This window comes from Danio rerio, chromosome 8 (assembly GCF_052040795.2).
Source record: "Danio rerio strain M-AB ecotype USA chromosome 8, GRCz13ab, whole genome shotgun sequence".
Lineage (NCBI taxonomy): Eukaryota > Metazoa > Chordata > Actinopteri > Cypriniformes > Danionidae > Danio > Danio rerio.
In genome coordinates, this window is record NC_141028.1 from 24,847,306 (window position 1) to 24,872,500 (window position 25,195).

At 35.8% G+C, this 25,195-nt stretch overlaps 1 protein-coding gene and 1 pseudogene across 1 annotated transcript in view; both read left to right on the forward strand.

Moving 5' to 3' along the window:
* Nucleotides 1-2,995: 2,995 nt before the first annotated feature.
* Nucleotides 2,996-7,809, forward strand: LOC147835579 (uncharacterized; annotated as a pseudogene).
* Nucleotides 7,810-10,936: 3,127 nt separating this feature from the next.
* The window catches only part of cacna1fb (calcium voltage-gated channel subunit alpha1 Fb), a 76,116-nt gene continuing 61,857 nt past the window's right edge, over nt 10,937-25,195 (forward strand). Inside the window, exons 1-3 of the mRNA NM_001324496.1 lie at nt 10,937-11,468; nt 19,357-19,678; nt 21,708-21,813. Coding sequence (NP_001311425.1) covers nt 11,447-11,468; nt 19,357-19,678; nt 21,708-21,813 — 450 coding nt within the window. The 5' untranslated portion in view covers nt 10,937-11,446. The remainder of the gene's footprint in view (nt 11,469-19,356; nt 19,679-21,707; nt 21,814-25,195) is intronic.

Sequence of the window (25,195 nt, forward strand, 5' to 3'; positions counted from 1 at the left end):
ACTCCAGATCCATGTGTTATGACGTGTGTGTTTTAACATACCGCAATACACAGCTGCCCAATGCAATCCTCAAACCTTCGTCCACCATTAGCATACTACTGTTTTAGATGGACAAAAAAGGCAAGAAGTGTCGTATAAGCGTCATTAACTAATGCGCACACTTTATCCATGTGCTCCCTCCGGTTGCCAGGGAAACTGCGTGGGTATCTTGGATACAGTGCCAGCCGCAGCGCATGCAACCCGCGAGCATCAGCCACCCAAAGCAAGACATCATCTCTGGCCAGATTATCTTCCGATACAACTGCCTCATGAAATACGTTATGAGAAATTAAGCAGAGTTAACAGGCACAAGTGCATCGAGCTGCTCTCGAAAGAACAACAAGAGAATTTCTTCAATAATGCATACAGCCCCATGGTCTCATAAATTACGCTGGGCAATTAACGAGACTTTCTCTTCATTACAGGGCAGATGATGGAATGCCTGTTGCAGAGCCACAGTTGTGTGCAAGTGAGGATGTGTTTGGCTGCGGGTTAAAGTCGATGAGGTACCTGAGAAAGTGCTGACTATGACTCAGTTTTAGAACAGAAGTGCCCGCTTACTGCAATCCCAGAGCAGCCCTGAGTTAAGACTGTACATGGGAACAAGCAAACACACGCAGCATAGGCATAATGTATGTTATACTGTAAGAAATAACGCTTATAACTCAACTCTAACCCTAAACACAGCCTATAAAGGTAAGTGGCAAAATTTCAACGTCAAAAGATTTCATAAGTATATGATTTTAATGTATTTTGAATTATGAGGACGCAGGGGTATACACTCAACATATGTTTGTTGTTTGTTCAAACTACTTGTTTAAAATCAGCTGAAATAACACAATTCTGCAGTTTTTGTGGGACAACTTTTTACTGTTTTATGTTCAATCCCCTTACATTTGCAAAAAAATAATCGGTTAACTTAATTCCTTCATGTTGTCCCAACACCAAGGGTGTAGATTCGCTCTTGACATTGGTGAAGACACGTCGAAAGCATGCATTGAGCAAATTTTTTGTGCTTTTAAAAACATGAATAAAGTACTTAATAATACAAAATAAACACTTAAAAATACAGTCAGATAACAATCACGTCTCATGCAGCAAAAGTTGATTTACATCATTTTACTGCACTGTAAAAACTGCAGGGTTCCACACAATTCATAAATATTGTACACAAATTGATTGAGTTAACTAAACACTTTTAACAAATGTATGTGGATTGAACATAAAAAAATTAAGTGGTCCTTATAAAATCCCAAGAATTGTGTTATTTCAGCTCATTTTAATTAAGAAGTAGAGTGTGCGATTGGGCTTTGAGGAGGTATGAATGTAGAGGCATTTAAAGAATTGTCTGACATAATTTAAGTGTTTTATCCTAATGTTTAATATTCATGGAGGTCAAAATCGAAACTGAATTTCGATTTACTGAATTAATTGCACTACTCTATATTATACTATTTTGAAGTTGATTAAATTATTGGGAGGCACATTTCAGTAATTGGTGGATATTGGTGGGGACATCTCGTCTCGTCCGTCCATACCAATTCCACAGAATTTATTCACGTTGTCCCAACACAAATCGATTAAATTAACGTAACAAATTTACGTGGATTGAACATAAAACAGTTAAGTTTCCCCAAAAAATCTCAAGATTTGTGTTGTTTCAGCTCATTTTATTTAAGTCGTTTAAAAACACAGCAAAAATCAATTTACACTTGTCATTATACAAAACATATAACACACACAGAGATCACTGCAAATTTAAACAATTTTGTTCATGTTGCATTAATCCTTGATTTTAAGGTGTTAAAAGTATGCTTCAAATTATACTGAAGTGAAAGTACAGCTGCTGTGTGAAACTTTTACACAAGATAAAATATCATAGCAAAACCATGCTTAACCAACTTTCAAGTATTTATAAAGCAGATGCAGAAGAAACATTGCAAGATAAATAAAAACAAGATGATAAATTGATTATTGTAAAACATAATAATTACACATGAGTTAATGAGAGAAAAAATCATGTAATTTTAAAAAAGACTGTTACTAATTATTGCTTAAAACATACTTATAAAACTGTCCCCACAACAACAACATGATTCAACATACAACACTTTTTGGGGATTTAATAACGCTATTATGGTCACCAAATACTCATGTTTTGGGGTAAATTGCAGCTACTCCGTCAGTAAAGATTGTTCAGATTTAACGGTGAGCTACTAAATTCAGAATGATGTTATTTATTATGCTGAAACCTGCATCCCTGAAAATTATTGCCTCTTGCCTGTCAAACGATCTTCCTTATAATTTAATGTGTCAGATGGCGGAAAACGTACTTCTCAGTTTAAAAAAAAATTGTGAGTAAAAGTACAGATATAGTGAGACTAATTGGATGTAAGTAAAAATAATACTAAGTACACTCAAAAAAATGATATGTTGGCGTTAATTAACTTTTTTTGTCCACTGGTTCCACGTAACCGAGTTAAGTTACCTTTAAGAAAGAATATTAATTTTAGTGAACTTAAGTTAGTTACATAAAGGTAATGTAATGTTGTTTAGTTCAATCAACGTAACATTTATAATTTAGCTTTAATCAATGTAGTTATTTAGGTTCAATTATTCTAAAATTGATATTGTTATGTTTAACCAAATAAAAAAAACATTATCCGTTTCCGAGTTTATTCAATAGCATTTTTACAGATTTACACATTTTCCAGCAATAAAATGATTGTCAAAATCCAAATACTGTCTTTATCTGTATCTTCACTTATTACAATAAGTTAAAACATTAATACTAATAAAATAATAGTAATACAAGTATGAAATAAATTGAAAACAACAAATGATTTAAAAAAATATGCTTACGACTCCGCCCACCGTGTCGACCTGAGGTAACTATTTCGAAACGACGAAGGACAACACTGACCATAGCGTTGCTGTACACTGCCTCGGATGCCTGATGGTTCAGGAGGACCTCTCAGGGCACTTGAGGCAGGTCTGCATGAGCGGCGCTGAGGAGGCCCTGGTCCTGGAGGAGGTGGCTCGTGCCTTGGAGTCGCGCGCCAGGTTTGTCACAGAGGGGAGGGTGGTAGGCCTGGCGGAGGTGCGGGGCCTTGTGCAGGAGGACCCCACCTGCGGCTCCTTGGCCGAGTACTTCGGGGCCAAGGGCTTCCTCATCGCGGAGCAGCCCATTACACTCAGCAGCGGCAGCAAAAGTCCATGTCCGTCCACTATGGAGGCAGATATGGCTGAGGTCTCTCGTCGCCTCGGCCAGCGGTGCGAGCTGCCTCCCAGGACCCAGACGGATTTTCGCAGCTTCTGCGTTGCCACTCTAATGTGGCTACACCGTCTGGGTCCTGGAAGCGTCAGGGAGCTTAGGGTGCGGGAGTGGCTGGGCAGGCGGCCAGAGGGAGAGGCTGTAATCCTGACGCTTCCCGGGAAAACCGTGAGCCTGAGCCGGAAAGAGGAGGAGTGGCTGGAATGCTATTACAGGCACATCCGGCCGCTCTGCCTTAGGCTCCGGGGGCAGAGGACAAGGGATGCTTCTTCCTGGGAGTGTCAGGACTCCCCCTCACAAACCCCAGCCAGGACGTCCTGCGCCTGAAAGCAAAGTACGTCAAGAGGTAGCCCGCGCCGCCCGCTACCACCGCTGCTATGTCTTCTCCTCCGGCTCCAGCTTCGGCTTCTCCTCCAGCTGCACTGTCTCAGCCGCCTGCTCCACCTGGCGAGGAGAGGCCGTCCACCTCTGGCCTGCAGCCCTCTCCATTGCCTCCGCCTCGTTATTGGGGGGCTTTTCAGGACAAGTTTCCGGTAGGCTTGGGTGGGAAGCCCCCTAGTAGGGCGGAGGCAGCCGCGATCGGGTTCACCGACCATGGCTACTACCATCACTGGAGGGGGGAGCAGCTCGGAATCCAGACGCGCCATCTCCTTGAGCGGTGCAGCGACCGGAAGGGCCGGAAGCCTTCCCTGGCCCGGGTGCAGAGTGCCATTAGGGCAGAGACTGCATGGACCACCGGCGTGCCGACGGTGGACGGCGTCCTGGCAGAGTGGGAGCTCTCGAGGGCGCTGTCCGCCGTCACCAGTGACCAGCAGCTGGTCATGTCGGTGGTCCAGCAGTTTTGGAAAGGACTGGAGATCCAGACCGTTGGGGACAAAGGCGGAGGAGTCGTCACCACCATGCCCTTTAAAAAAGGAGAAATTATTTGTGATTACCATGGGGAGGAGTTGTCGCACGAGGAGGGCTTAAGGAGACGGGAGGCCCTCCCCCGTGTCTCCTCCTCCTACATGTATTTCTTTAAAGGGCTTGGTGGGAGGACCCTTTGCCTGGATGCCCAGTCCTGGCCCTGCCCCTGTCACCCGGGCATGGAAACCTTCGGAAGGCTTATGAACCACTCCCGGCAAGGCAACAACGTGCGGCCCTTTGTGAAGCTTCTAACGCTGCCACAGGGGCCACGGGAGTGCGTTCTATTCCGCGCCCTTCAGGACATCTCCATGGGGGAGGAGCTGCTGCTGGACTACGGCGTTAGACGGGGGTCCTTCCGAGGAGAAGGCAAAAACTTAGATTGGCTGGACGACTGGGCGCGCAAGTCGCCAGCCACCTTTTTTTTTTTTTTTTGTATAATTAGCACATCTTGGGTGTATCGCCTTTTCTTGTTGATTTGCTGAATGTGTCCTCAATTGTAAGTCACTTTAGACAAAAGAGTCTGCTAAATGTTAATGTAACTAGTGTAGATTCATAAGGTGGTGTTGCACATCAAGGTTTGCGCTTCATCATGCCCAGCATCCTAAAAAAGTCAGGTAAAAAAATTAAAATTTACCAACAGATCAAAGGAGAAAGGAGGAATTGGTTTAAGAGGAAAATACAAAATGTTTAAAAAAATAAAATAGCTTACCATGTACTCCCTCACTTAGGGGCTTTGAGGATGCATTCACACCTTTTTTCCACTGGTGATGTTCTAAATAACATGAAATGACAATTAGTAATTTACTAAATAATTAGTAGTTAAAATTACTAGTAATTTTTACTGTACATCATTTTAATGTGTGTATAGGCATCTAAAGGCATAGTACCTGGATGATCCACAGTCTCCTCAGCCAGATATGGGACTTTAGACGTTGAGCTGTAAACCTGTGTGGGAGAAAATAGATGTGAATGAGCAAATATTTAAAATAATAAAATATAATAATATACATAGCAAACTACTAAACTTAAAAATTTAAACGTGTTAGATGACCAAACAAATAAGCTTACATTAAATATGTCATCATGCTAGATGTCATCCTATTTAAGTGTCACATATGCTTGTCAAGATTTTTTTTTTTAAGTTAACAGGCTTCAATACAATTAAATAATAAATAACAATGTGCCAACACCACATTTTAATTAATATTATGTAAGTTATCAAAACTGGCATTCAAACTCGACAAACCGCTTGACACTCATTTAAAATAAAGACTATCAAATCAAATAAAAAATCAAATCACTTTTATTGTCACATTATCAGCAGCACGTGTGCTATGATGAGTGAAAAGCTTAGACTATTTTAACATGACTATTCATTACTACCAACGTTAGCAACTTTATTTTGGGGGAGTAAATATATACCAAGTATAAAATTTCACAGGAATGCAAAACAAACTATACATTTATCTGTCTATAATGTGGAAAAGACACAGGGAACATGGCAATTTCATAGCAATACTACACACAAACACAACATAGTATTACAAGAGAGTAACGTTACATTTATGATTCAAATGTTGTCACAGCCTCAGTATAAATCCATAAAAAGTACAAAAAAATCTCACCTGTGTGTCCACATTGGGGAAAGCTTTGTGCACGTTCGCAATTTGTACTGTAATCTTCATCTTTTGATTCCCATAATATGGCGCCGAGCTGTGAGTGATCGTTGTGGTTTGAATCTTCTTACTTCCTGTGTTGTTTTGAAACTGCGCATGTGCAGATATTACTCCACCTATTGACCAAAATGCAGTACTGCAGAAGCAACACAACTCCCTTTCATTCATGTTACATAAGCAAGCTGTTTAAATGTGAAAACTTACTTTTTCTATTTTTTTCCAACACAACACATAAGCGAATTGTTTAATTTAAACATAGTTACATTCTTTGGTCCAACTAAAGCCATAATTAATATTTTTGAGCATTCAAGTACAATTGCATACCAGACCAAAATAATGGTAGCACTTATGAGGAATGGTGATGCAAAATTCTTTTGATTTTTTTTTCACAGTAATTAAATTAAACATGGGCGAGGCAGTGGCGCAGTAGGTAGTGCTGTCGCGTCACAGCAAGAAGGTCGCTGGGTTGCTGGTTCGAACCTCGGCTCAGTTGGCGTTTCTGTGTGGAGTTTGCATGTTCTTCCTGCCTTCGCGTCGGTTTCCTCCAGGTGCTCCGGTTTCCCCCACAGTCCAAAGACATGCGGTACAGGTGAATTGGGTAGGCTAAATTGTCCTTAGTGTATGAGTGTGTGTGTGGATGTTTCCCAGAGATGGGTTGCGGCTAGAAGGGCGTAAAAACTTGCTGGATAAGTTGGCGGTTCATTCCACTGTGGCGACCCCGAATTAATAAAGGGACTAAGCCGACAAGAAAATGAATGAATAAATGAAACATCAAAAAAATATGTGCGTTTAATTAAATGTGTGTAAAATCTAATTTAATTAGATACAGACTCCAGAATGGGATGTCTGGTTATTGACCCAAATGTAAATGTACACACTCTCAGAGGATTTTCTTTCAGGTCTATGCAGCTGCCTTTAACAATGAAATATGTATACCAAACTGAAAATAATGTACAAAAAAATAAATATGCATGCAAGAATAATTTGTACATTCCTCAACATTTAAAAGACACTTTGCAAGGAAGTAAAATTTGACAAAGTGTAAAAAATAAAATATAGCCATGATCCCAAACATCAAAGCAGAAATATAGTGATTTTGAGGTTGCAATTCTCAATATCTGTGAATGTATCAAAACTTGTTCTGTGTTCACCTTCAGCTAAAATCATAGGTTTTGGAATGAAAGAACATGTTAAAAATAGCAGATGAAATAACTGCTATTAAGAAGCAAAACTGAACCCTCTTGGTTTTTTAGCAGTGTAACACATTCATCTAAACTGAGCACTAATCTAACAGAGCACACCATGGCACTCACCGAAGAGAGAGAGACAGAGAGAGAAATCAAATTAATTCTTCTCTTCAGAACAAGATAACAGATACATTGACTAGAACACGCTTCAAATTAGCAAAATAAAGACTATATTTTCTTAAGTGTTCATAAGACACTTGATATACTATAGAGTCAATCCAGGGCCATATATACTTGCAAAATAAAAATTGCAAACAAAAAATAAAGTATTGAGCAAAAAAATAATAAAATAAAATAAATAAATAAATAAATAAATGCAAATCTTTAAAAAATTGCAAAGAGAAAATTAATTTTTGTGAAATAAAAATTAAATTTGGAAACAAAAAAGAACTGCAAATAAAAATCAAACGGTGCAAATAAAAATACTAAAATATTTGCAATTAAATAAAAAAACTATACATTTTTATAGCCTTGCCTTTACAAAATGTGTCCACTCAATTGCAGTGCTCATTTGGATTTGCTTTTTAGTCAACTGTGAGTTTGCTATGCTGTTTTCACTTTTCATTTCACGTTTCTGTACGTTTCACTTTGTGGCCCTGATTTGACAAGGGAGTGGTGTCAAGGGAACTTGGCCATCTACGGCAGGCCCAGACCTATTGGACGGTAAGACCACCTTAGTGATACTGTGTCTCCAGTTGATGATGTCGCTTAAATGAAGGCAGGTCCGGGCCATTGACTGGACAGGTTTTGTAAAGGCTTGCTATAAAAATGTTTTGCTAATATATATAGTTTTTTATCGAATATTTTAGTATTTTTGCACTGCTTGATTTTTATTTGCAGTTCTTTTTTTGTTTGCAAATTAAATTTTTATTTCTCAAAAAATTATTTTCCCTTTGCAATTTTTAGAGATTTACCTTTATTTATTTATTTATTTATTTTTTGCTAAATAGTTTATTTTTTGTTTGCAAAACTTTCTTTTATTTGCATGTATTCTGTATATGGCCCTAGATTGACTCCATATTAGAATTTAATTCAGTCAAAACATTACAAAACATAAGGTGATCTTTTGTTTTGTTTTTATTAAAAAGAACCAGCATGTACAGTTGCATTATACAACAAAATCACTTCACATTCCTTAATAATAAGGATTAAATGAGAAAAGAAGAACAAAAAACACACACAAGGTGATTTTAGAGACAAACTGAATGTATGTTGAACGGCAATTATAAGGATCTTTGTGATCAGACAGTTCAAGACGAATGATTTTTTAGTATAAAATGGCACTTGACAAATTTGTGATCTTTCAAATTTCACGTGCATTTTGTTTTATTTACATATTTTATGACGTCATCCTGTTGTGAGCTGAGAAGGTAACCACTAGAGGGCAACACGTGTCCGTTTGTCAAGTTTAACAAGCGTTTGTTTAATGGATTTGCTACAGCAGCCAATAGTGACCCGCTTATATGGCACCTCTCTACAGCATAGTATATATAACAATAGTATAATATAATGACCATAATAATGAGACATCTTATTGTGGTGTAATGTCAAATTAATCAATCAGCTAAAGTTGTAATTCTAAATGTGTACTAATGTTTCAATAACATATGTTAAAGAATCAAATATGGAAGCTCAATCGTCATTCAATCATTAGTATTTGTGATTTATGTTAACATGAAACAAGAATTATTTTATCAAACGTAGCTACTTCAAATACTGTAATTTTTAAAAATGACACAACCACACTAATAGTGTTTATGTATTTTTACAATGTTTGTTTGTTGGCTGGACAGCACAAGATATAAACAATATGGTCTTATTATGATATATATATATATATATATATATATATATATATATATATATATATATATATATATATATATATATATATATATATATATATATATATATATATATATATATATATTTTTTTTTTTTTTTTTTTTTTTTTTGGCCAAAATGTAACATCCATTAGTCCATAGTGTCCACATCAAATTAAATTGACAAAAATTATTTTCTTACAGAAAGCATATTAAACACAAATAAGTAAGTGCTTTAATGTTTTACCCTTCATTCTTCTGTGTAAAAGATATATTTATGTAAAAACGAAACAACATATTGAATCTTACTTGCACTTAAAAATATTTTAGTTGAATTCTATAAATGTATTTGAAACACATGAAAACTCCTCTTCATCTCTGAGACATAAATAAATCAAAGTTTAGATTGTTCCTAAAAGAATACAAACCAACTATGGGGAAAGCCCTAATCAGAAATAACTAACTATTCATACAGTTTTAACTCTTGAAATATGAATATTTTGTTAATATTATTAAAGTGTGAACCTTGAGTTGAGAGTAGGCATAATACTTGTGAAATAAAATCATTTGCAATAGGACTTCAGTAGCAGTGAAACCAAAAGGGCATCATGGTGTTTTCAAATGGAAGCATTGCCTTTGAGCAGGGCACTTAACCCACTGTTTCTCCAGGGAGAGTCTGTCTCTGCAATTACTCTAGTGTACATCAGAGGTTAACACTGGTTAATAATGGATAGCACTGTCTGAAATTTAGACCATTCTATAATGTGACGAAATATAATGAAAATACATTTGCTTGGTTAATCATTTAGATCATTTATGATAGAAATAACTCTCCATCTAAATGGGAGAATAATATGGTGGTGAAAGATGCAGCTCTATATTTCAAGATGCAGGGATTGATGCAAAATTACGGTTTATGTCTGAAATTATGAGCAGCTCCAGCGGTTTTGAGTTTATTTTGTATGCATATGAATTTAAAGGTGCTTAAGCATCAAACCAAACATGTTCAATTTGGTACATGCATGCATGCAGTGATTACAGTGACTTACTGCATAGATTGAGAGTATGCCATAGGAATGCAGGAGGAAATCATTTACAGTCAAAAAGCTTCAAGAAGATTTTAATGTATGTCAAGTGCAGGTAACATCTTCCCTATGAAACACTGATAAGGGCTTGACAAGCTGACCTTCAAAATAGTGCATTCATTCCTATTCATATATTTATATTTACTTTGTTTTATTGGGCGTTTTATGCTATACTATAATTTTTTTAGTGCAAAATAATGGATTAGATTGGATAGGTTGATGTAAGATTGTCATTTATTCACATGGCTGACAGACAAAAAATGGGTTTATCTTCAGGTATTTTGAAAAGTATATATTTCATGATAAATATTAATTTTGAATCTTTCATCAATATATTCAATATATTCAATAGATCAATATATTGTTATATTGTTTCATTTTACATAAATGTTTCTGTTACATAAAATAAAACATAAAACATGTTTCACCCATAGATTTAGATATTTTTTTAAACACAAAGTTTATTTGAAACATTAAGCATTTTACTTTCATTCAATATAAGTTTTTTGTTTGTTTGTTTGTTTGTTTGTTTAGTTTTGTTAAAAAATAATAACATTTGTAATATTAATTTAATGGTGACACCAAAAAGGGAAGTCTTGTCTTTGATACAGACTTACATTAAACTGCAAATGTATGCAAATCCCATCCATTACACTTCTTTCTTCACTGTATTTTTGTAAAATGTAAATATTCTTTCAATGTATTTCAGTCTTATTGATTGGAGCTCAAAGTTGGATGTTTTTCTTTGCTGTTTATCCCTCTTCCTCGTTTGTGCTATTTGTAAATTGTTAAATTGACATAAAGATGAAATGTTGAACAACTGATGCTCTCACATTCTACGAGAGCACGAGGACGCGCGTAGTGGCAGCGCGAGTGCGCTCGCGCGCGCCCGTGTTTGTTCATGTGTAGACTGATCCACTGCGTTGGAAAATGAGCAAAGACTCGCCCACATTTTCTGTCGACGCTCCATAAAATCGTTAGCCCAACATCCCTGCCTTTAATAAGTTTCTAGGCTGCCTGTCCCTTTAAACGAGTCGTTTTTCTTTAATCCTGAATTGATGGCTTAAATGCGGAGATAGAGAATAGAGGGTGAGCAATATTTATCAGCGCTTTATATCGTTATTTTTTGTACCAAAAGCATTGAAAGTTTGTTTTCTTTGAAGACCGGATCTAAATGACGCTTTTTAATTTTTAAATCACCTGAATGCAACTCCACTGATTCAGAATGACAAGCTTTTAGGAGGAGACACACAGCATCTTTGGATTTATTCCAGGATCGTACAACTTTCAAAGACAAAAAACACATTTTGGAAATATGTCTCATAAATTTGAGTGAAGAAACTGTCGTGAGGATCATGTGTTTGGCTCCAATGAGGTCAAAGTGACAATCTCCGTCATGTATGAGGAGAACCGTAAAAGTAAGTTTTATTTTGTCATGTTTTATGAATATTAAGTCTGATTTTATGTATATTTCGTTGATTATGCTGTTAAAAGACAACCTAGTGTTACTTGTGTCAGTGTCTAGTCCATATAAATTATGCACTAATTTTTTATTAAGTTCAGTTTACATGCTGACTTACTATAGTCGTCGATTGTATTTAGTGTAGGCAGCTAAATAGATCAGTATTTCTCACACAAAAATAAATACACTGACCAGAGGGGAAAAAAAAAATTGTTAATTTTGCTTTTTGTTGGGTTTCTTAAAATAATGTTTAGCTGTAATGTAAAGTAAATGTGTGATTTACGTTGTTAAATATATTTTCCTAAAGACTTTTAATTTATTGGGCATAATAAAGTAACCCACATTTACACATTAACTGGTTTTTACTCTAGCTTTTTTGCTTTCTTGTTAAAATGACTGGCTAACCACACCTCATTTGTCAGGATAATTGACAGTTATTCTAATTAAAGGAACACAAAATATATTACATGTTAATTATAATGCAAGATGAGGGTTTTCAGCCTTGAGCTCTGTTACGATCAAATTATGAATTTATTTTTCCAATTTATTTTTCCTGTTCACAGCACCAGATGTTTCACTGCCAAAGGGTCATTTTCAGAGCATAACCTGCACATGCGCTTTATGATGACTTTCTGATTACAGGCAACCTGCAATTACAGATATCATTTGACGTCCATCATAGCCAAGTAACCCCAGCTCTGCAGGTTAATGCACACAGCAGAGCATAATACAGGTCTCTGGAGACAGCAAATGAATATTCTGCTGGTAGTACGTTTAATTAAATGGGCCTCTAATCTTTGATCCCTAACTAGCTCAAGAACCAAATCCTACTTCTTTAGAAACAAGCCTGCACATGAGAGATGCTGTGCATGTCTCTTTGCACAGGCTTTTAGAACGCTTTAGGACACTTTTTTGGGAAAAACTAAGGGCAGGTGTTTTTGCCTTTCAATTAAAGAAATAATGAAATATTTCAAAAACTACTAAATAAATGTATTATTTACAATGTGTTTACATTTTCTAGTTTGTAAATGTGCCATTTTGAGTGATATAGTATTAATTGATAGGCCATAGAGTACAGTTATTAAAATGTACAGCTGCAGCTAGTAAAAAAGTATAATTCTGTTGTAAAATTAAGCACCTCATAGCTGATTGGTTTGATACATGGCTTGCAATTTTTCAATTCCTATGAGAGAAATGAAAAATACTATAAGAACCAGCACTGCTCACATAGTTGATGGGCACTAATGCTGTTTATTGTATTCTCATCACATGTTTAAATGAATGCCTATGTATCTTTGGGATGCACCCCATAGAGCATTCAAGCAAATACACAAAAGAGAATGCTTAAAAGCAGAGGACTGAATTTACCAGGCACTCATTCTGGGGTGCATTTCCCAAACAATGATATAACTCGCAGCTGAACTATCATAGTATGATGCATTGTTTGGGAAAAGAATGATGTAGTGATGAGTGTTTCCCTAAACTCGTAGTTTCTCTGTTGCAGATCCATCGTTTTAACCATGTTAGTTATAACTTAAAATGCCCATAATGATGCTCTAAAGTAAACGGAGTGGTAACAACTTCTTCAGAGCAGGACCCCATAATTTCTTTGTGCAAATTTTATCGTTTTACACGCACATGCATTTAAAAAAATGCAATATTAGTTTTGGTAAAAATATGCACTCGTTTTCCATATTAACTGAAATATATGTAAACGTACGGCACATATAGGGCCTATGTTTCCATTACAAATACTATTGAAAACATTACATATTCTATTCTAAAACATTAAATCACTTACAAAAAGCTAACACGTATTCTAACCTCACATATAAATCATAAAAATAAATAAATAATGAGGCTATTTATTAAGAAATGAAATTTAATATTTATAATTTATTAGGAAATTAAAGAAATCATACTTTAATAATGATGATGATGATGATTATTATTATTATTATTAAGAAGGATATTGTTTATTTATTCATTTTTTGAAAAGTCTACTTTTACAACTTAATACCCACTCAAAAATGTTTTTCACTTGTTCAAACTACTTAAAATGAACTGAAACAACACAATTCTTGATAATTCATTGGGACAACTTATTTTTTATGTTCAATCCACAAATTACACCTAAGAGAGATGTTTTTTTTTAATCAATCCAAGTTTAAATGTTAGCGTGTTCTAAATCAGGGGTGGCCAACCCTGTTCCTGGAGAGCCACCTTCATGCAGATTTCAGTTGCTACCCATATCAAACACACCTGCCTGTAATAATCACGTTGTGTTCAGGTCCTAATTAATTGGTTCAGGTGTGTTTGATATGGGTAGCAACTAAAATCTGCAGGAAGGTGGCTCTCCAGGAACAGGGTTGGCCACCCCTGTTCTAAACGAATAGGGTATAGGGGGGATAACTGGGAGTAGAACACAGCTAGGAACTATGTTTCTAACTACAGCTCCAGAGGTGTAGTTGCAAGCGTATTGACGGGAGCCCTGGGCCCAAATATCTCTGAGCTCAGGGTTGTCTCCCGGAACAGCATGCCAAACCTGCTATAATGCTAAGCATATCTAAGTGTGAACTCTTGAAACTTGCGACCTTAGTTAGCTAACGACGGTTTTCAGAAACACACCCCTGACTGGAATGGCAGATTGGTTTGTACCATTTTTATTATTATTATTATTATTATTATTTAGGTACAATTGTGGTATCATAGTACTGTTACTTTTTACAACTTGCAAAACATATTGGAGCTAAAGTTCCAATTAATAGTGATGATATTTTTGTTTTAAACCAAAAAACAAAACAAAAAAAAACAATCAAAATCTGTATACTCTTTTTATATTCTGGGTTCGTTTAGACTATAAGAACAATACTTTTGTAACACTCATAACTTAATTCATGAATGAATGAATGAATGAATAAGTAAAATTAAAGCTTTGAATGTTACAATGTTTTAATCATCATATTACTGCATTTATCACTATTATTAATTTAAAAAATTAGATTTTAAAGAGAGAAATTAGAATCTAGATTAGAATTGTTTCAAATCACACATGTACACCAAGTAAGAGAGAGAGGAGACATTTTATGAAATTTGTCTGTGTATTAACTACAATGAAATTGAATTACATTAAAACAACATAAATATGACTTTTGAAGGGCACCTGTTTGACTCCCTTTTCAAGATTTAAGATAAGTATTTTGTGTCTCCAGAATGTATCTGTAAAGTTTAAGCTCAAAACACCCATCAGATCATTTTGGAAGGGCACTTTCTATCCAAGACTAAAAAGGGCATGTGCACTGCACAGGTTAAGCCCTATGTGTGCACGTGCCTGCTCACACAGATAAACTTCACAGTGACAGACAAGAATGAAGCTGATCTCCCTTACTACAGTAAGGTTATGTAATTTATTTGTTGTGGAGTTAATTTAAGCCTTTCTGCAACGATGAGTTGCACACAATGTCGTTATACAGTTTGCTTGCATGTAAGTGCACATTTAGCTTTGCAGTGTTTTTGCAAAAAAATTGTGACCAAATACACGTTAATATCCACTACTTTATGGATATCCATTATGTTAATGTACAAAATAAATCTGATTTAAATCCAAAAACCAGGATTGAAGCATCTTCTTTTATAATTGTACTGACATGCAGCTGTGGTGATGAATTACGTTGCGTTTTTACTTTATTTATTACAAATATGAACTTATCTATATTTGTTTTAAACTTTTAAAACTCATTCTTGAGGTGCAGATGATTGCATAGAGTAAAACAAATCTTTTAATCCCAGTTGCTTTTAGCACGTTCTGTCTTGTTGATATGATTACACACTTTACTATGGAGTCATGTTAATATGTGGCTGTCAGTCAATTTGGTGGGCGGGGAACCGCACTCCTACATCACGTTGTGGTCGGCCTCAGAATTGCAGTGATTTGGATCCCATTTTTATCTCAGGAAATTTAAAAAAGATTCTATCACTCCAATATGACTGTGGACACACTATACTTACATACAGTTCTGTCTAAACAGCTTACAAAAGTTGATTTTCATCATAGGTGCCCTTTAAAAGTTTTCAAACTAAAGAAATTGATTTAAATTTTTTACTTCAGTTTACTTCAGGTTTGTCAATAGACATACAAATATGTTTAGCATTGAAATTTAGTCTTTTAGATGTAAATTTGTATTTAATTGAACACAAAAAAAAGAGTCTGATGCCTTATTGTACTCTATACATACACACATTTGTATTTGGTTATACCTATGAAAAAAATTATTCCTTTACTAAAATCTTAGCATTTTTGTGTATCTTTGGGTTCAAAATAGACTAAAAGTGTAAGTTTAATATTTTTCTGTGTGTGAGAATCCTTTAGCAGTCATTGAGTTTTTAGATCATGCCAGTATTATGGTGGTGAATTATGGATGCAAATGAAATGACATGTTCTTGCCTTTGTGTTCAGTTTTGTTTACTCATTACATTCAGAAACAAGCGATAGAAATGAAATAACTTTAAATTTTAATCTTGCCCATTTGAAATTAAATGCTCAAAAAACGATACCATGATTGAAACCCATTTGTCTTTAAATGAAAAACTGAGTTTGTTGGCTTGTGTTTCCATCACAATGAGCGCCACACAGAGCTAACGCAGCCTAAACAAAAACTCATCCTCCATAATACCTTATTTTAATGACATGCTAAATTGCCCCCTCCATTTCCATTTGGAGCGTGTCTTTATCAGCGCAGAGCAGCAGTCATGATAGCTCACTTTACAAACGTCACACAGGAGTTTATTTCTCCCTCCCGCCTGCCCATTTTAAATGTTCAATGAAAGTACTGATTGCCCTTATCTCCGCCTGATAGGATTCCCTTGCGGTCTCACTGAGGTCTTATGCACATAATAAAGTTATAATTCGCTATCAGAACAGCGTCTTCTCAATCTCCCCCCCACTCTCTCTCTCTCCTCCACCTACCATGAGTCTCTCTTTTAGCTGTCGGCTAGCCGTGTGCTAGCGGCTGACATCATGAATCCACAGGTACTCACATATGAAACCGCTGGCCCAGAATCCCGCTCTGCACCCCCTCTCGCAGTGGGAAGTAGGTCACAGCTGTTACTGTGTGGTTCTCCTCACCTAAAGCAGAGCCTTCCTTTTCATCACACACTATATTGAGGCAGATTAGAAAGATTTGCCTTTATCTCACTCGCCCTCTTTGGTTTGACTAAAGATTTTCGTAGTATTTTGTTACTTCGGTCTTTAGGGCTCCAACCTTCCTGCTGTCCAGATGATGAGGATAAAACCTAGTAAAATGGGCTGAACTATTATTATACTCTGTACCAGGTTATATCAAGCAGATGTGACGTAAATCAATGGCTCAACAATAAAAATGAGCCTCTGGCGTCAAGTGTGAGTGCATTTAGGGACAGTTGACAGAACTAATGTGTGTTAATGACTTTAATGACAACACTTCACATTACTGATTTTATTCTTTCACGTAAACTGAAAAAATGGTTCATTGGATTTACAAATATTTTTTTTTTTTTAGGGTAAGTGGTTGCAAACAATTTATATGGGCTGAATTTAAACAAACAAATTAAGTTTAGTCATTTTCCTTCGGATAGTCCCTTTATACATCAGGGGTCGCCACAGCAGATTAAACTGCCCAAATAAATTAAACATTACTCAATTTTATTTGTTTGTTTAAATTCAGTCCATATAAATTATTTTCAACCAGTTACTTAAAAAAAAATTATTATTCATTGGATTGAATTATTTTATTTAAGTGTTAGATGGTCGCAGCCTCCGGAACATAATTCTTGACTTCTGTCATTCACTTATATGAACTTTTAACTGTAAAAAAAGAGCTTGTTATTCTGATACATGTTGCAAACTGGTATTTTTAAATATTATTTTATTTTTATGTGTTGTCAAAAATATTCATAGGCCGGTATAAGATTCTGACGGTATGATAACCTTGGATAAAATATCACTGCTTTACGGTATTGTGATTACTGCTCTAATATATGGTCTTTTTAAATGTCTGGGTAAAAAACTAAAACTTTTTTCCCTTTGGACACAATATATCAATTAATTAATTAATTTTCTTGTCAGCTTAGTTCCTTTATCAATCTGGGGTCGCCACAGCAGAATGAACCGCCAACTTATCCAGCACATTTTTACGCAGCGGATGCCCTTCCAGCCACAACCCATCTCTGGGAAACATCCACACATTCACAAACCGGAGCACCCGGAGGAAACCCACGCAAACGCAGGGAAAACATGCAAACTCCACACAGAAACGCCAACTGAGCCGGGGATTGAACTAGCGACCTTCTTGCTGTAAGGCGACAGCACTACCTACTGCGCCACTGCATCGCCCAATATATCAATATATACCAATATATTAATAATTTATTTTAAAAAACATTTAAAATATTTTGGAGCATTAAACATGTCAGGTTAAGTAATTCAAATCAATCATTGACTTCTGCTGTCTTCATTAGTTTTAGTTTTAAAAACACAGACTTCTTTACAATTTAAAACAACATCTTTGGATATATTTTGTGCTGGAGATAATGTTGTCCTAAAAAACAAAACAAAAGGGTAAATAAAAAATCGTACACATACTTTATGAACGTTATAGCAGAGCATTTTGGTGTTTTTAAAACCTTGACTTTTCCAAACCACGGTATACCTTAAAAACGGTTATTGTTCCATGCCTGGTCATAAACGCACTGATTTGTAGAGCAAGTACTGTAGTTTGACCATTAGCTGCTGTTTGTTTTTCCTAGTAATTTTTGCCCATATAGGCAAAGGAATCTGAAGTCTTCAAGCAATCTCAGAAAAGAACTGCATTGTAAAATGTGGTCATTATAAATGAGTAATGAAATTAGCAGGACATCTAGCAGTATGATGCAGTATAATGTCATGGAATTTGACAAATTTAATGCCTGTACACCTAATCAAATTGCAATGTTTTCTAGTGGCTGTCCAAATGAATAGATATGTAGATAAGTTGGAAAATGTCAGCAGGTGGGAGAGAAGGTAACAACATAAAAATGAAAGGATGCTTACATTAATGTAACTGAAAAGCTTAATTTGATGCACAGTTTAGGAAAAAGGTAAATTGGGTAAGCCACAATTGTCCATAGTATGTTTGCGAATGAGTGTGTATGTGTTTTCCATCAATGGGGATCCACTGTGTAAAACAGTTCCTGGATAAGTTGGTGGTTCATTCTGCTGTGGAGACTCCAGATTAATAAAGGGACTAAGCCAAAAAAAAATGAATGAATGATGAATGTTATAATATTGTGGGCAGCATGGTGGCACAGTGGGTAGCGCTCTTGCCTCACAGCAAGAAGGTCACTGGTTCGAGCCTCGGCTGGGTCAGTTGGCATTTCTGTGTGGAGCTACCATGTTCTCCGTGTTTGCGTGGGTTTCTTCGGATGCTCCGGTTTCCACCACAAGTCCAAAGACATGCAGTAATCTTAATTGTCTGTAGTGTATGTATGTTGTGATATGTTATAATGTTATAATATTTGTTATAATAGAAATATAATGTAATTAAATTCTGTACTGGTGAAGCTGAATTTTAAGCATCATTACTCCAGTCAAGTTCTTTCAGAAATCATTATAATCATTATATTAACAATCATCAATATATTAACAATCGTTTTTCTTTTTAAAAATAGTCAAACAAACAAAATGATTTAAAGCTGATGTCACAACCTTTCAAGAAGAGTGGCTGTGTCACCCACTGAGCATGCATTTGTTAATTTTAGCTCTGTGGCTGGTTGTTTGCTGTGTCATCCACATATGACCCTTCATTAAGTGACTAAAGCTCTGTCTTTAGGGAATGGGTACTCCAACGAGGAAGAGGAAGGTGGTGGTGAAGCGGAAGAGGAGGAGGAGGAGGGTGGAGAAGGAGGAGGAGGAGGTGACGAAGGCGATAAGGAAGAGAAGGATGAATGGGACGAGGAGGATCGACCGAAGATGAACCGCACAGAAACGCTCATGTCCACCACCAGCTCTACTGCAACACAGAAGAAGAAGAGTCAGCATGTGAAGAAGCAGGTTCAGGGGTCCAACCAGGTCCAGCGTGCACCCAGAGCTCTTTACTGCCTTAAACTGAACAACCCCATCCGCAGGGCTGCCCTTCACCTTGTGGAATGGAAGTATCCATTTACAATTCTGTCAATGTGCACAAACAAAGCTTAAACTACGACAGATAGAGAAGTGCAGAAATGATAAACAGAACCTGCAAGAAAAATCACTGTTGCTTCCTTTGATATTTACTTTTGGCTTTTTTAACAGATTTGAAGGGATAGTTCACGCAAAAATAGAAATACCTCATCATTTACTTACACTCAAATGGTTTTAAACGTCTTTTTTTTTAACACAAATGAAGGTATTCTGAAGAATGTTGGAAAAATGCAATCATAGGAAATCAATAGCTTTTTTCCCACCATGTTTGGTATATCTTCTGTAGTGGTCAACACATTTGGACAAAACGAAGCATGAGTTAATAATGACAGAATTTTCATTATGAGGTGAACTGTGCCTTTAATAAGAAAAATAAGTGGCAAACATATCTTGACAATAATTTCATGACAACATAAACTCACACCCAAACATTAATTCAAAATACATCTACAATGTTCAGCATAATTGAGTAGATCACGTTTAAAAATAAATATATTTATCTATTTCTCAGTAAAGATATGCAATATGTTTTTGTGCATTTAAACAGATTTATTAAACAAAAATATTTATTAAGATTATATTTTAGTCACCAAACATTTTTAGAAATTGAAAGATATTACAATTAAATTCAAGCAAAATATCACCAAAAAAATTACAAGCTACAAAATTTCAACTTAATTTGTCAATTTTCTTGCTTCTCTTAATATTTCCTCTTTTTTAAAAATTGTATTTAATATTTTTCTATAACATAAATTTGAGTGTACCAGTTTTTTGGACTGTTATCATAAGTTATTTTGTTAGATAAGCTCCGGATTTGGCTTCAGTACTGACTAAACTAATGTATATAAACAATTACAATATTGCATAGCTTCCTATTAAAAATATGAAAAGATAGATTTGTGAGGGATTTATTTATATATGCTGAGCACTGTAAGCTTCATTTATTTTGCTGAGCAAAATGTTAAAGTACTGTCAAGTATCATCTTTTTCTCTTAGCAGCAAATAATGATGACTGGAAACTTTTGATTTAAACTAAACTAATGGTTTAATGAAGTTGTTTGTTGTACACTGAAAACACAGAAAACACGCACTCGTTAGTTAGCATACTGTACATACGCCCTCTTAGTTGTGCTAAGCATCATAGGAATTTAGCTCTTAAAGCTGAAAAGTGTATTTAAATATCAAAGGAATCATTTTACATTACGGCTATAAAAACAATAATGAAACCATAAATAATCATTCTCATATTGTTCTAATGTGTCATATATACATGCTACTTGTTTTTCAAAATTTATCAAAAATGATTTATATATGAATATGACATATAATATTATTTATTATATGACATATAGCCTATATTTCTGAGGTCTAGGAAACATTTCCAGGTGTTGATGAATTGGCTACTATATGTTAATACTTTACATTTAAGTACAGCACTTTTCTTTTTAGTTTTTAAGAACATTTACCTACCATTTTTAACTTTTAAAAGCCCATTTTAATTTAAATGTTGACAGTTTTAGTTTTTTGTTTGTTTTTTTTACATATAAGCACAGTATAGTGTTAACGTTCAGACTATTTATATCGTTTAAAATGGCTAACAATAATAAATATTCGTAATAATAGAAATTAATCTGCCATGTTTTAGAACTGTGCAGAGCTGTAGCTGCTTTACTGGGCTTACTACGCTACTGTATTTCAATACTGCTCATTATGGCGGTTCTTGGAAAGACTTTTTTTTTTCTGAGGTGGTATTAGATGAAGAAAGTTTGAGAACCACTGGTTAAGAACAAATGTAATTTCCATTAATTGATAAAAAAAACATTGGAAAAGTTAAGGGAACCCACAGAAATTTATTCTTACAAGTTCTGACGTTATTTCTGAACCACTATATTATGTAAATTGTGAAGCCTTCTAATTTATCATTCTTTATTTTAAACTCAGCTGACTGTTGAATGTAGTGCACACTAATAAGATCATGCTTCCCTTAACATGTGACCCCAGACCATTTGATATCTTTATTCTCCTGGCCATCTTCGCTAACTGTGTAGCTTTGGGGGTCTCCAAGCCTTTTCCAGAAGATGACTCCAACGCCACAAACCATGACCTCGTAAGTACTGAAAGAGAGAGTTGAATTGGGATGGTTTATTGACAGCAATAGAATGCTTTGGTCACAAACATTAATGGTCAGTTCCTGTAGTAGGATGTTGGATGTCTTAAAGTTGTTCTTGTATATTGATTTAAAGTGGCTGTTTTTGTGTATTTTCCAGTCTGGATCTTTTTTGTAAACAAGTTATTTTGGATAATTTGTGACATTGAAATGATTCAGTAGTTCACCCAGGTAACGCTCATTAATAATGTTTATTGACAGATATGTATTCCATATGTATTTCAGATGCATATATATATATATATATATATATATATATACACACACACACAACAGTTGTCTGGTTTCTTAAATCTGATTGGCTGATAGTCGTGCGATATTCTGGAATATCAGAACTCCTACAGCCTTTTTACCCTTTGTGTATTACTCTGCCACATACAGCCAGCAAAAAGCAGACACTACAGATCTAAAGTTTAAAAGATGCTTGCTCAACTGTTTAACTGTCAGCTTATGATTTGAATCCAATGTGGAAAAAAGTAGTTCCTCATACAAAAGGGTTTTTGAAACTCTTAGTGTTTGATTTTGTTTTTATATACACAATTATGCCATCAAACTGTTGTATAAACGCAATATCACACTCGTAGCAGTGCGATATGGCTGTATATGGGCACTGGTGGGGACAATAAGGATGCACGCCTCCTACCAGTGCCGATATACAGCCATATCGCACTTCTACTCGTGTGATATTGCTCATATATATATATATATATATATATATATATATATATATATATATATATATATATATATATATATATATATATATGGTAATAAGGGTGTATTTTTATTATTGTGTTGCTCGAATAATCAAATGTTGCTTCTTATTTTTACCCAATTGCTGCCAAATGATTGATTTTGGTTGATGTTGATCTTCATCTGCAGTGTTGCTTTTTGTCACACTATGATGTCATACCCTGCTAAAAAATCCAGCTTAAACCAGCCTAGCTGGTTGGGTGGTTTTAGCTGGTCGACCAGGCTGGTTTTAGAGGGGTTTTGGCCACTTCCAGGCTGGTTTCCAGCCATTTCCAGCCTGGTCTTAGCTGATCAGGCTGGAAAATGACCAGCTAAATCCAGCAAAAACCAGCTTGACCAGCCTGGTTTAAGCTGGACATAGCTGGTTTTGGCTGGACTCCCAGCCTGCTAGGCTGGTCAAGCTGGTTTTAGCTGGTCATCTCCCAGCCTGACCAGCTAAAACCAGGCTGGAAATGGCTGGAAACCAGCCTGAAAGTGGCCAAAACCCCTCTAAAACCAGCCTGGTTGACCAGCTAAAACCAGCCAACCAGCCTAGGCTGGTTTAAGCTGGATTTTTCAGCAGGGTATATTTAAACCAAATCTGAAACAAGCTATTTTGGCATTGTGGTTTCAACAAAAGCTGTTTTGGGAATACCAAGCTCTGAAAGTTGAATGTTTTCATAGTACATAGGCCTCTTCAGTATAACCTATAGACTACACTAACTGACAAAAGCCTTGTCGTCGTTCCCAGTTTTAAGAGCAACAAATCATAACTTGACTTCTAGTTGATCATTTGGAAATAGGAACTGCATTCCAGTCAACACAAAGACCTATTGGAACCAGCATTGAACCAAGATTCTAATAGAAATCAGTAAAGTTTGGTGAAGGAAAAATCATGGTTTGGGGTTGCATTCAGTATGGGGTGTGCAAGAGATCTGCAGAGTGGATGGCAACATCAACAGCCTGAGGTATCAAGACATTTGTGCTGCCCATTACATCACAAACCACAGGAGAAAATTCAGCAGGATAGCGCTCCTTCTCATACTTCAGCCTCCACATCAAAGTTCCTGAAAGCAAAGAAGGTCAAAGTGCTCCAGCCTAGCAACCAGCCATGGAAATTATTGAGCATTTCTGGGAGGAGGTATTGAAGATGAAGCCAAAGAATCTTGATGAACTCTGGCAGTCCTGCAAGAACACTTTCTTTACCGGACGACTTTATTAATAAGTTATTTGAGTCATAGCAGAGATGTATGGATGCAGTCCTCCAAGCTTATAGGAGTCATACACAACATTGAATATTTTTCCACTGGTCCATGACTTTATTTTCTGTACTGTACATTATTCCTGTTAAGTGACAAGACTTTTGTCTTAGCAAAGTCAGACCTTACTGTCCTAATTAAATAATTAATAATTAAAATAAGTGTAATCTAGAGGCCTTTGCCTTTCATATAAGCCACTTCTGATACCAAATGATCAACTAAAAGACAAGTTATTACTTGTTGTTTCTAAAAATTGGATAGGCGACAAGACTTTTGTCAGGTAGTGTATACAGTATCCCAAAAGAACAAGATCAATTTGGACTCTTTTAATAAACAAAAACTATGAGAAACATTTCATTTCACCCTCTTATTCAAGTCAGCTGCTGGGTTAATGCATACAATGTACAGTCGCCACCAGAGAGATCCAGAAGGTGTTTCCCTTCCCAGGTGTTGTTTCATAATCAGATGTATTGGGATGGTGCCCAGAACAGAGTATTGACCGAATTCTTGCTGACCCATTTGGGCGGTTTGTTATGGATGGCAGGTGCAGTCAGGATGCACACCAAGCTAAAGTTAGTGGAATTCACCTGTCACCTTTGTCTGCATCCTTATGGTTTTTTCAGCTTTGATTCATGATTTCCCAGCATTTCCTGTTTTAGCGCCCCATTTTGCTCTTTCAATCACATACCTTTCATGCCTCAATTTCAGTCTCAATCTGTTTATAAAGCACAATTAAAAACAATTTACAATTAAAAACAAACGGATAAAAATATAAATATAGACCATGCAAACAACACACAGCAAATAACATCACAAGCCATTTGCCATAGTGAAAATATGTTTTTAACTGTGATTTAAAAATATGTAATGTTAAATCGGTAGCATGTCTACATTCTCTGTTGTCAAAAAATATGTTAATTTTTTTTTAAATATTAATAGTGAATGGTAATGAATGGTACATAAGTATACAAAATGTCGACTCTCTGAATATACACAGAAATGCTCATTGGAGGCATTGGCCTGAAGCAAGAGTTTTATCATGTGACTCACTTCAGCGACACTATTTTGAGTCCTACTTTTGTCCCAATGTCAGATATACTAGAAGCTTTGTACTTTAAATATTACAATTTAAAAATCAGGTGCCATTTTGAGGTGAAAATCCTTTTTGATGTTTGATAATGCGGTTTTACTCTGTAATCCCCCTCATCTCCTACAACCTTTCATTTTAGTAATCCATCATCAGTCACATCTGATCCACTCAACATTCATTCTTAAAGGCATAGTTTACCCAGAAATTTATATTATGAATTTTTTGATGTCATTAGTATGTA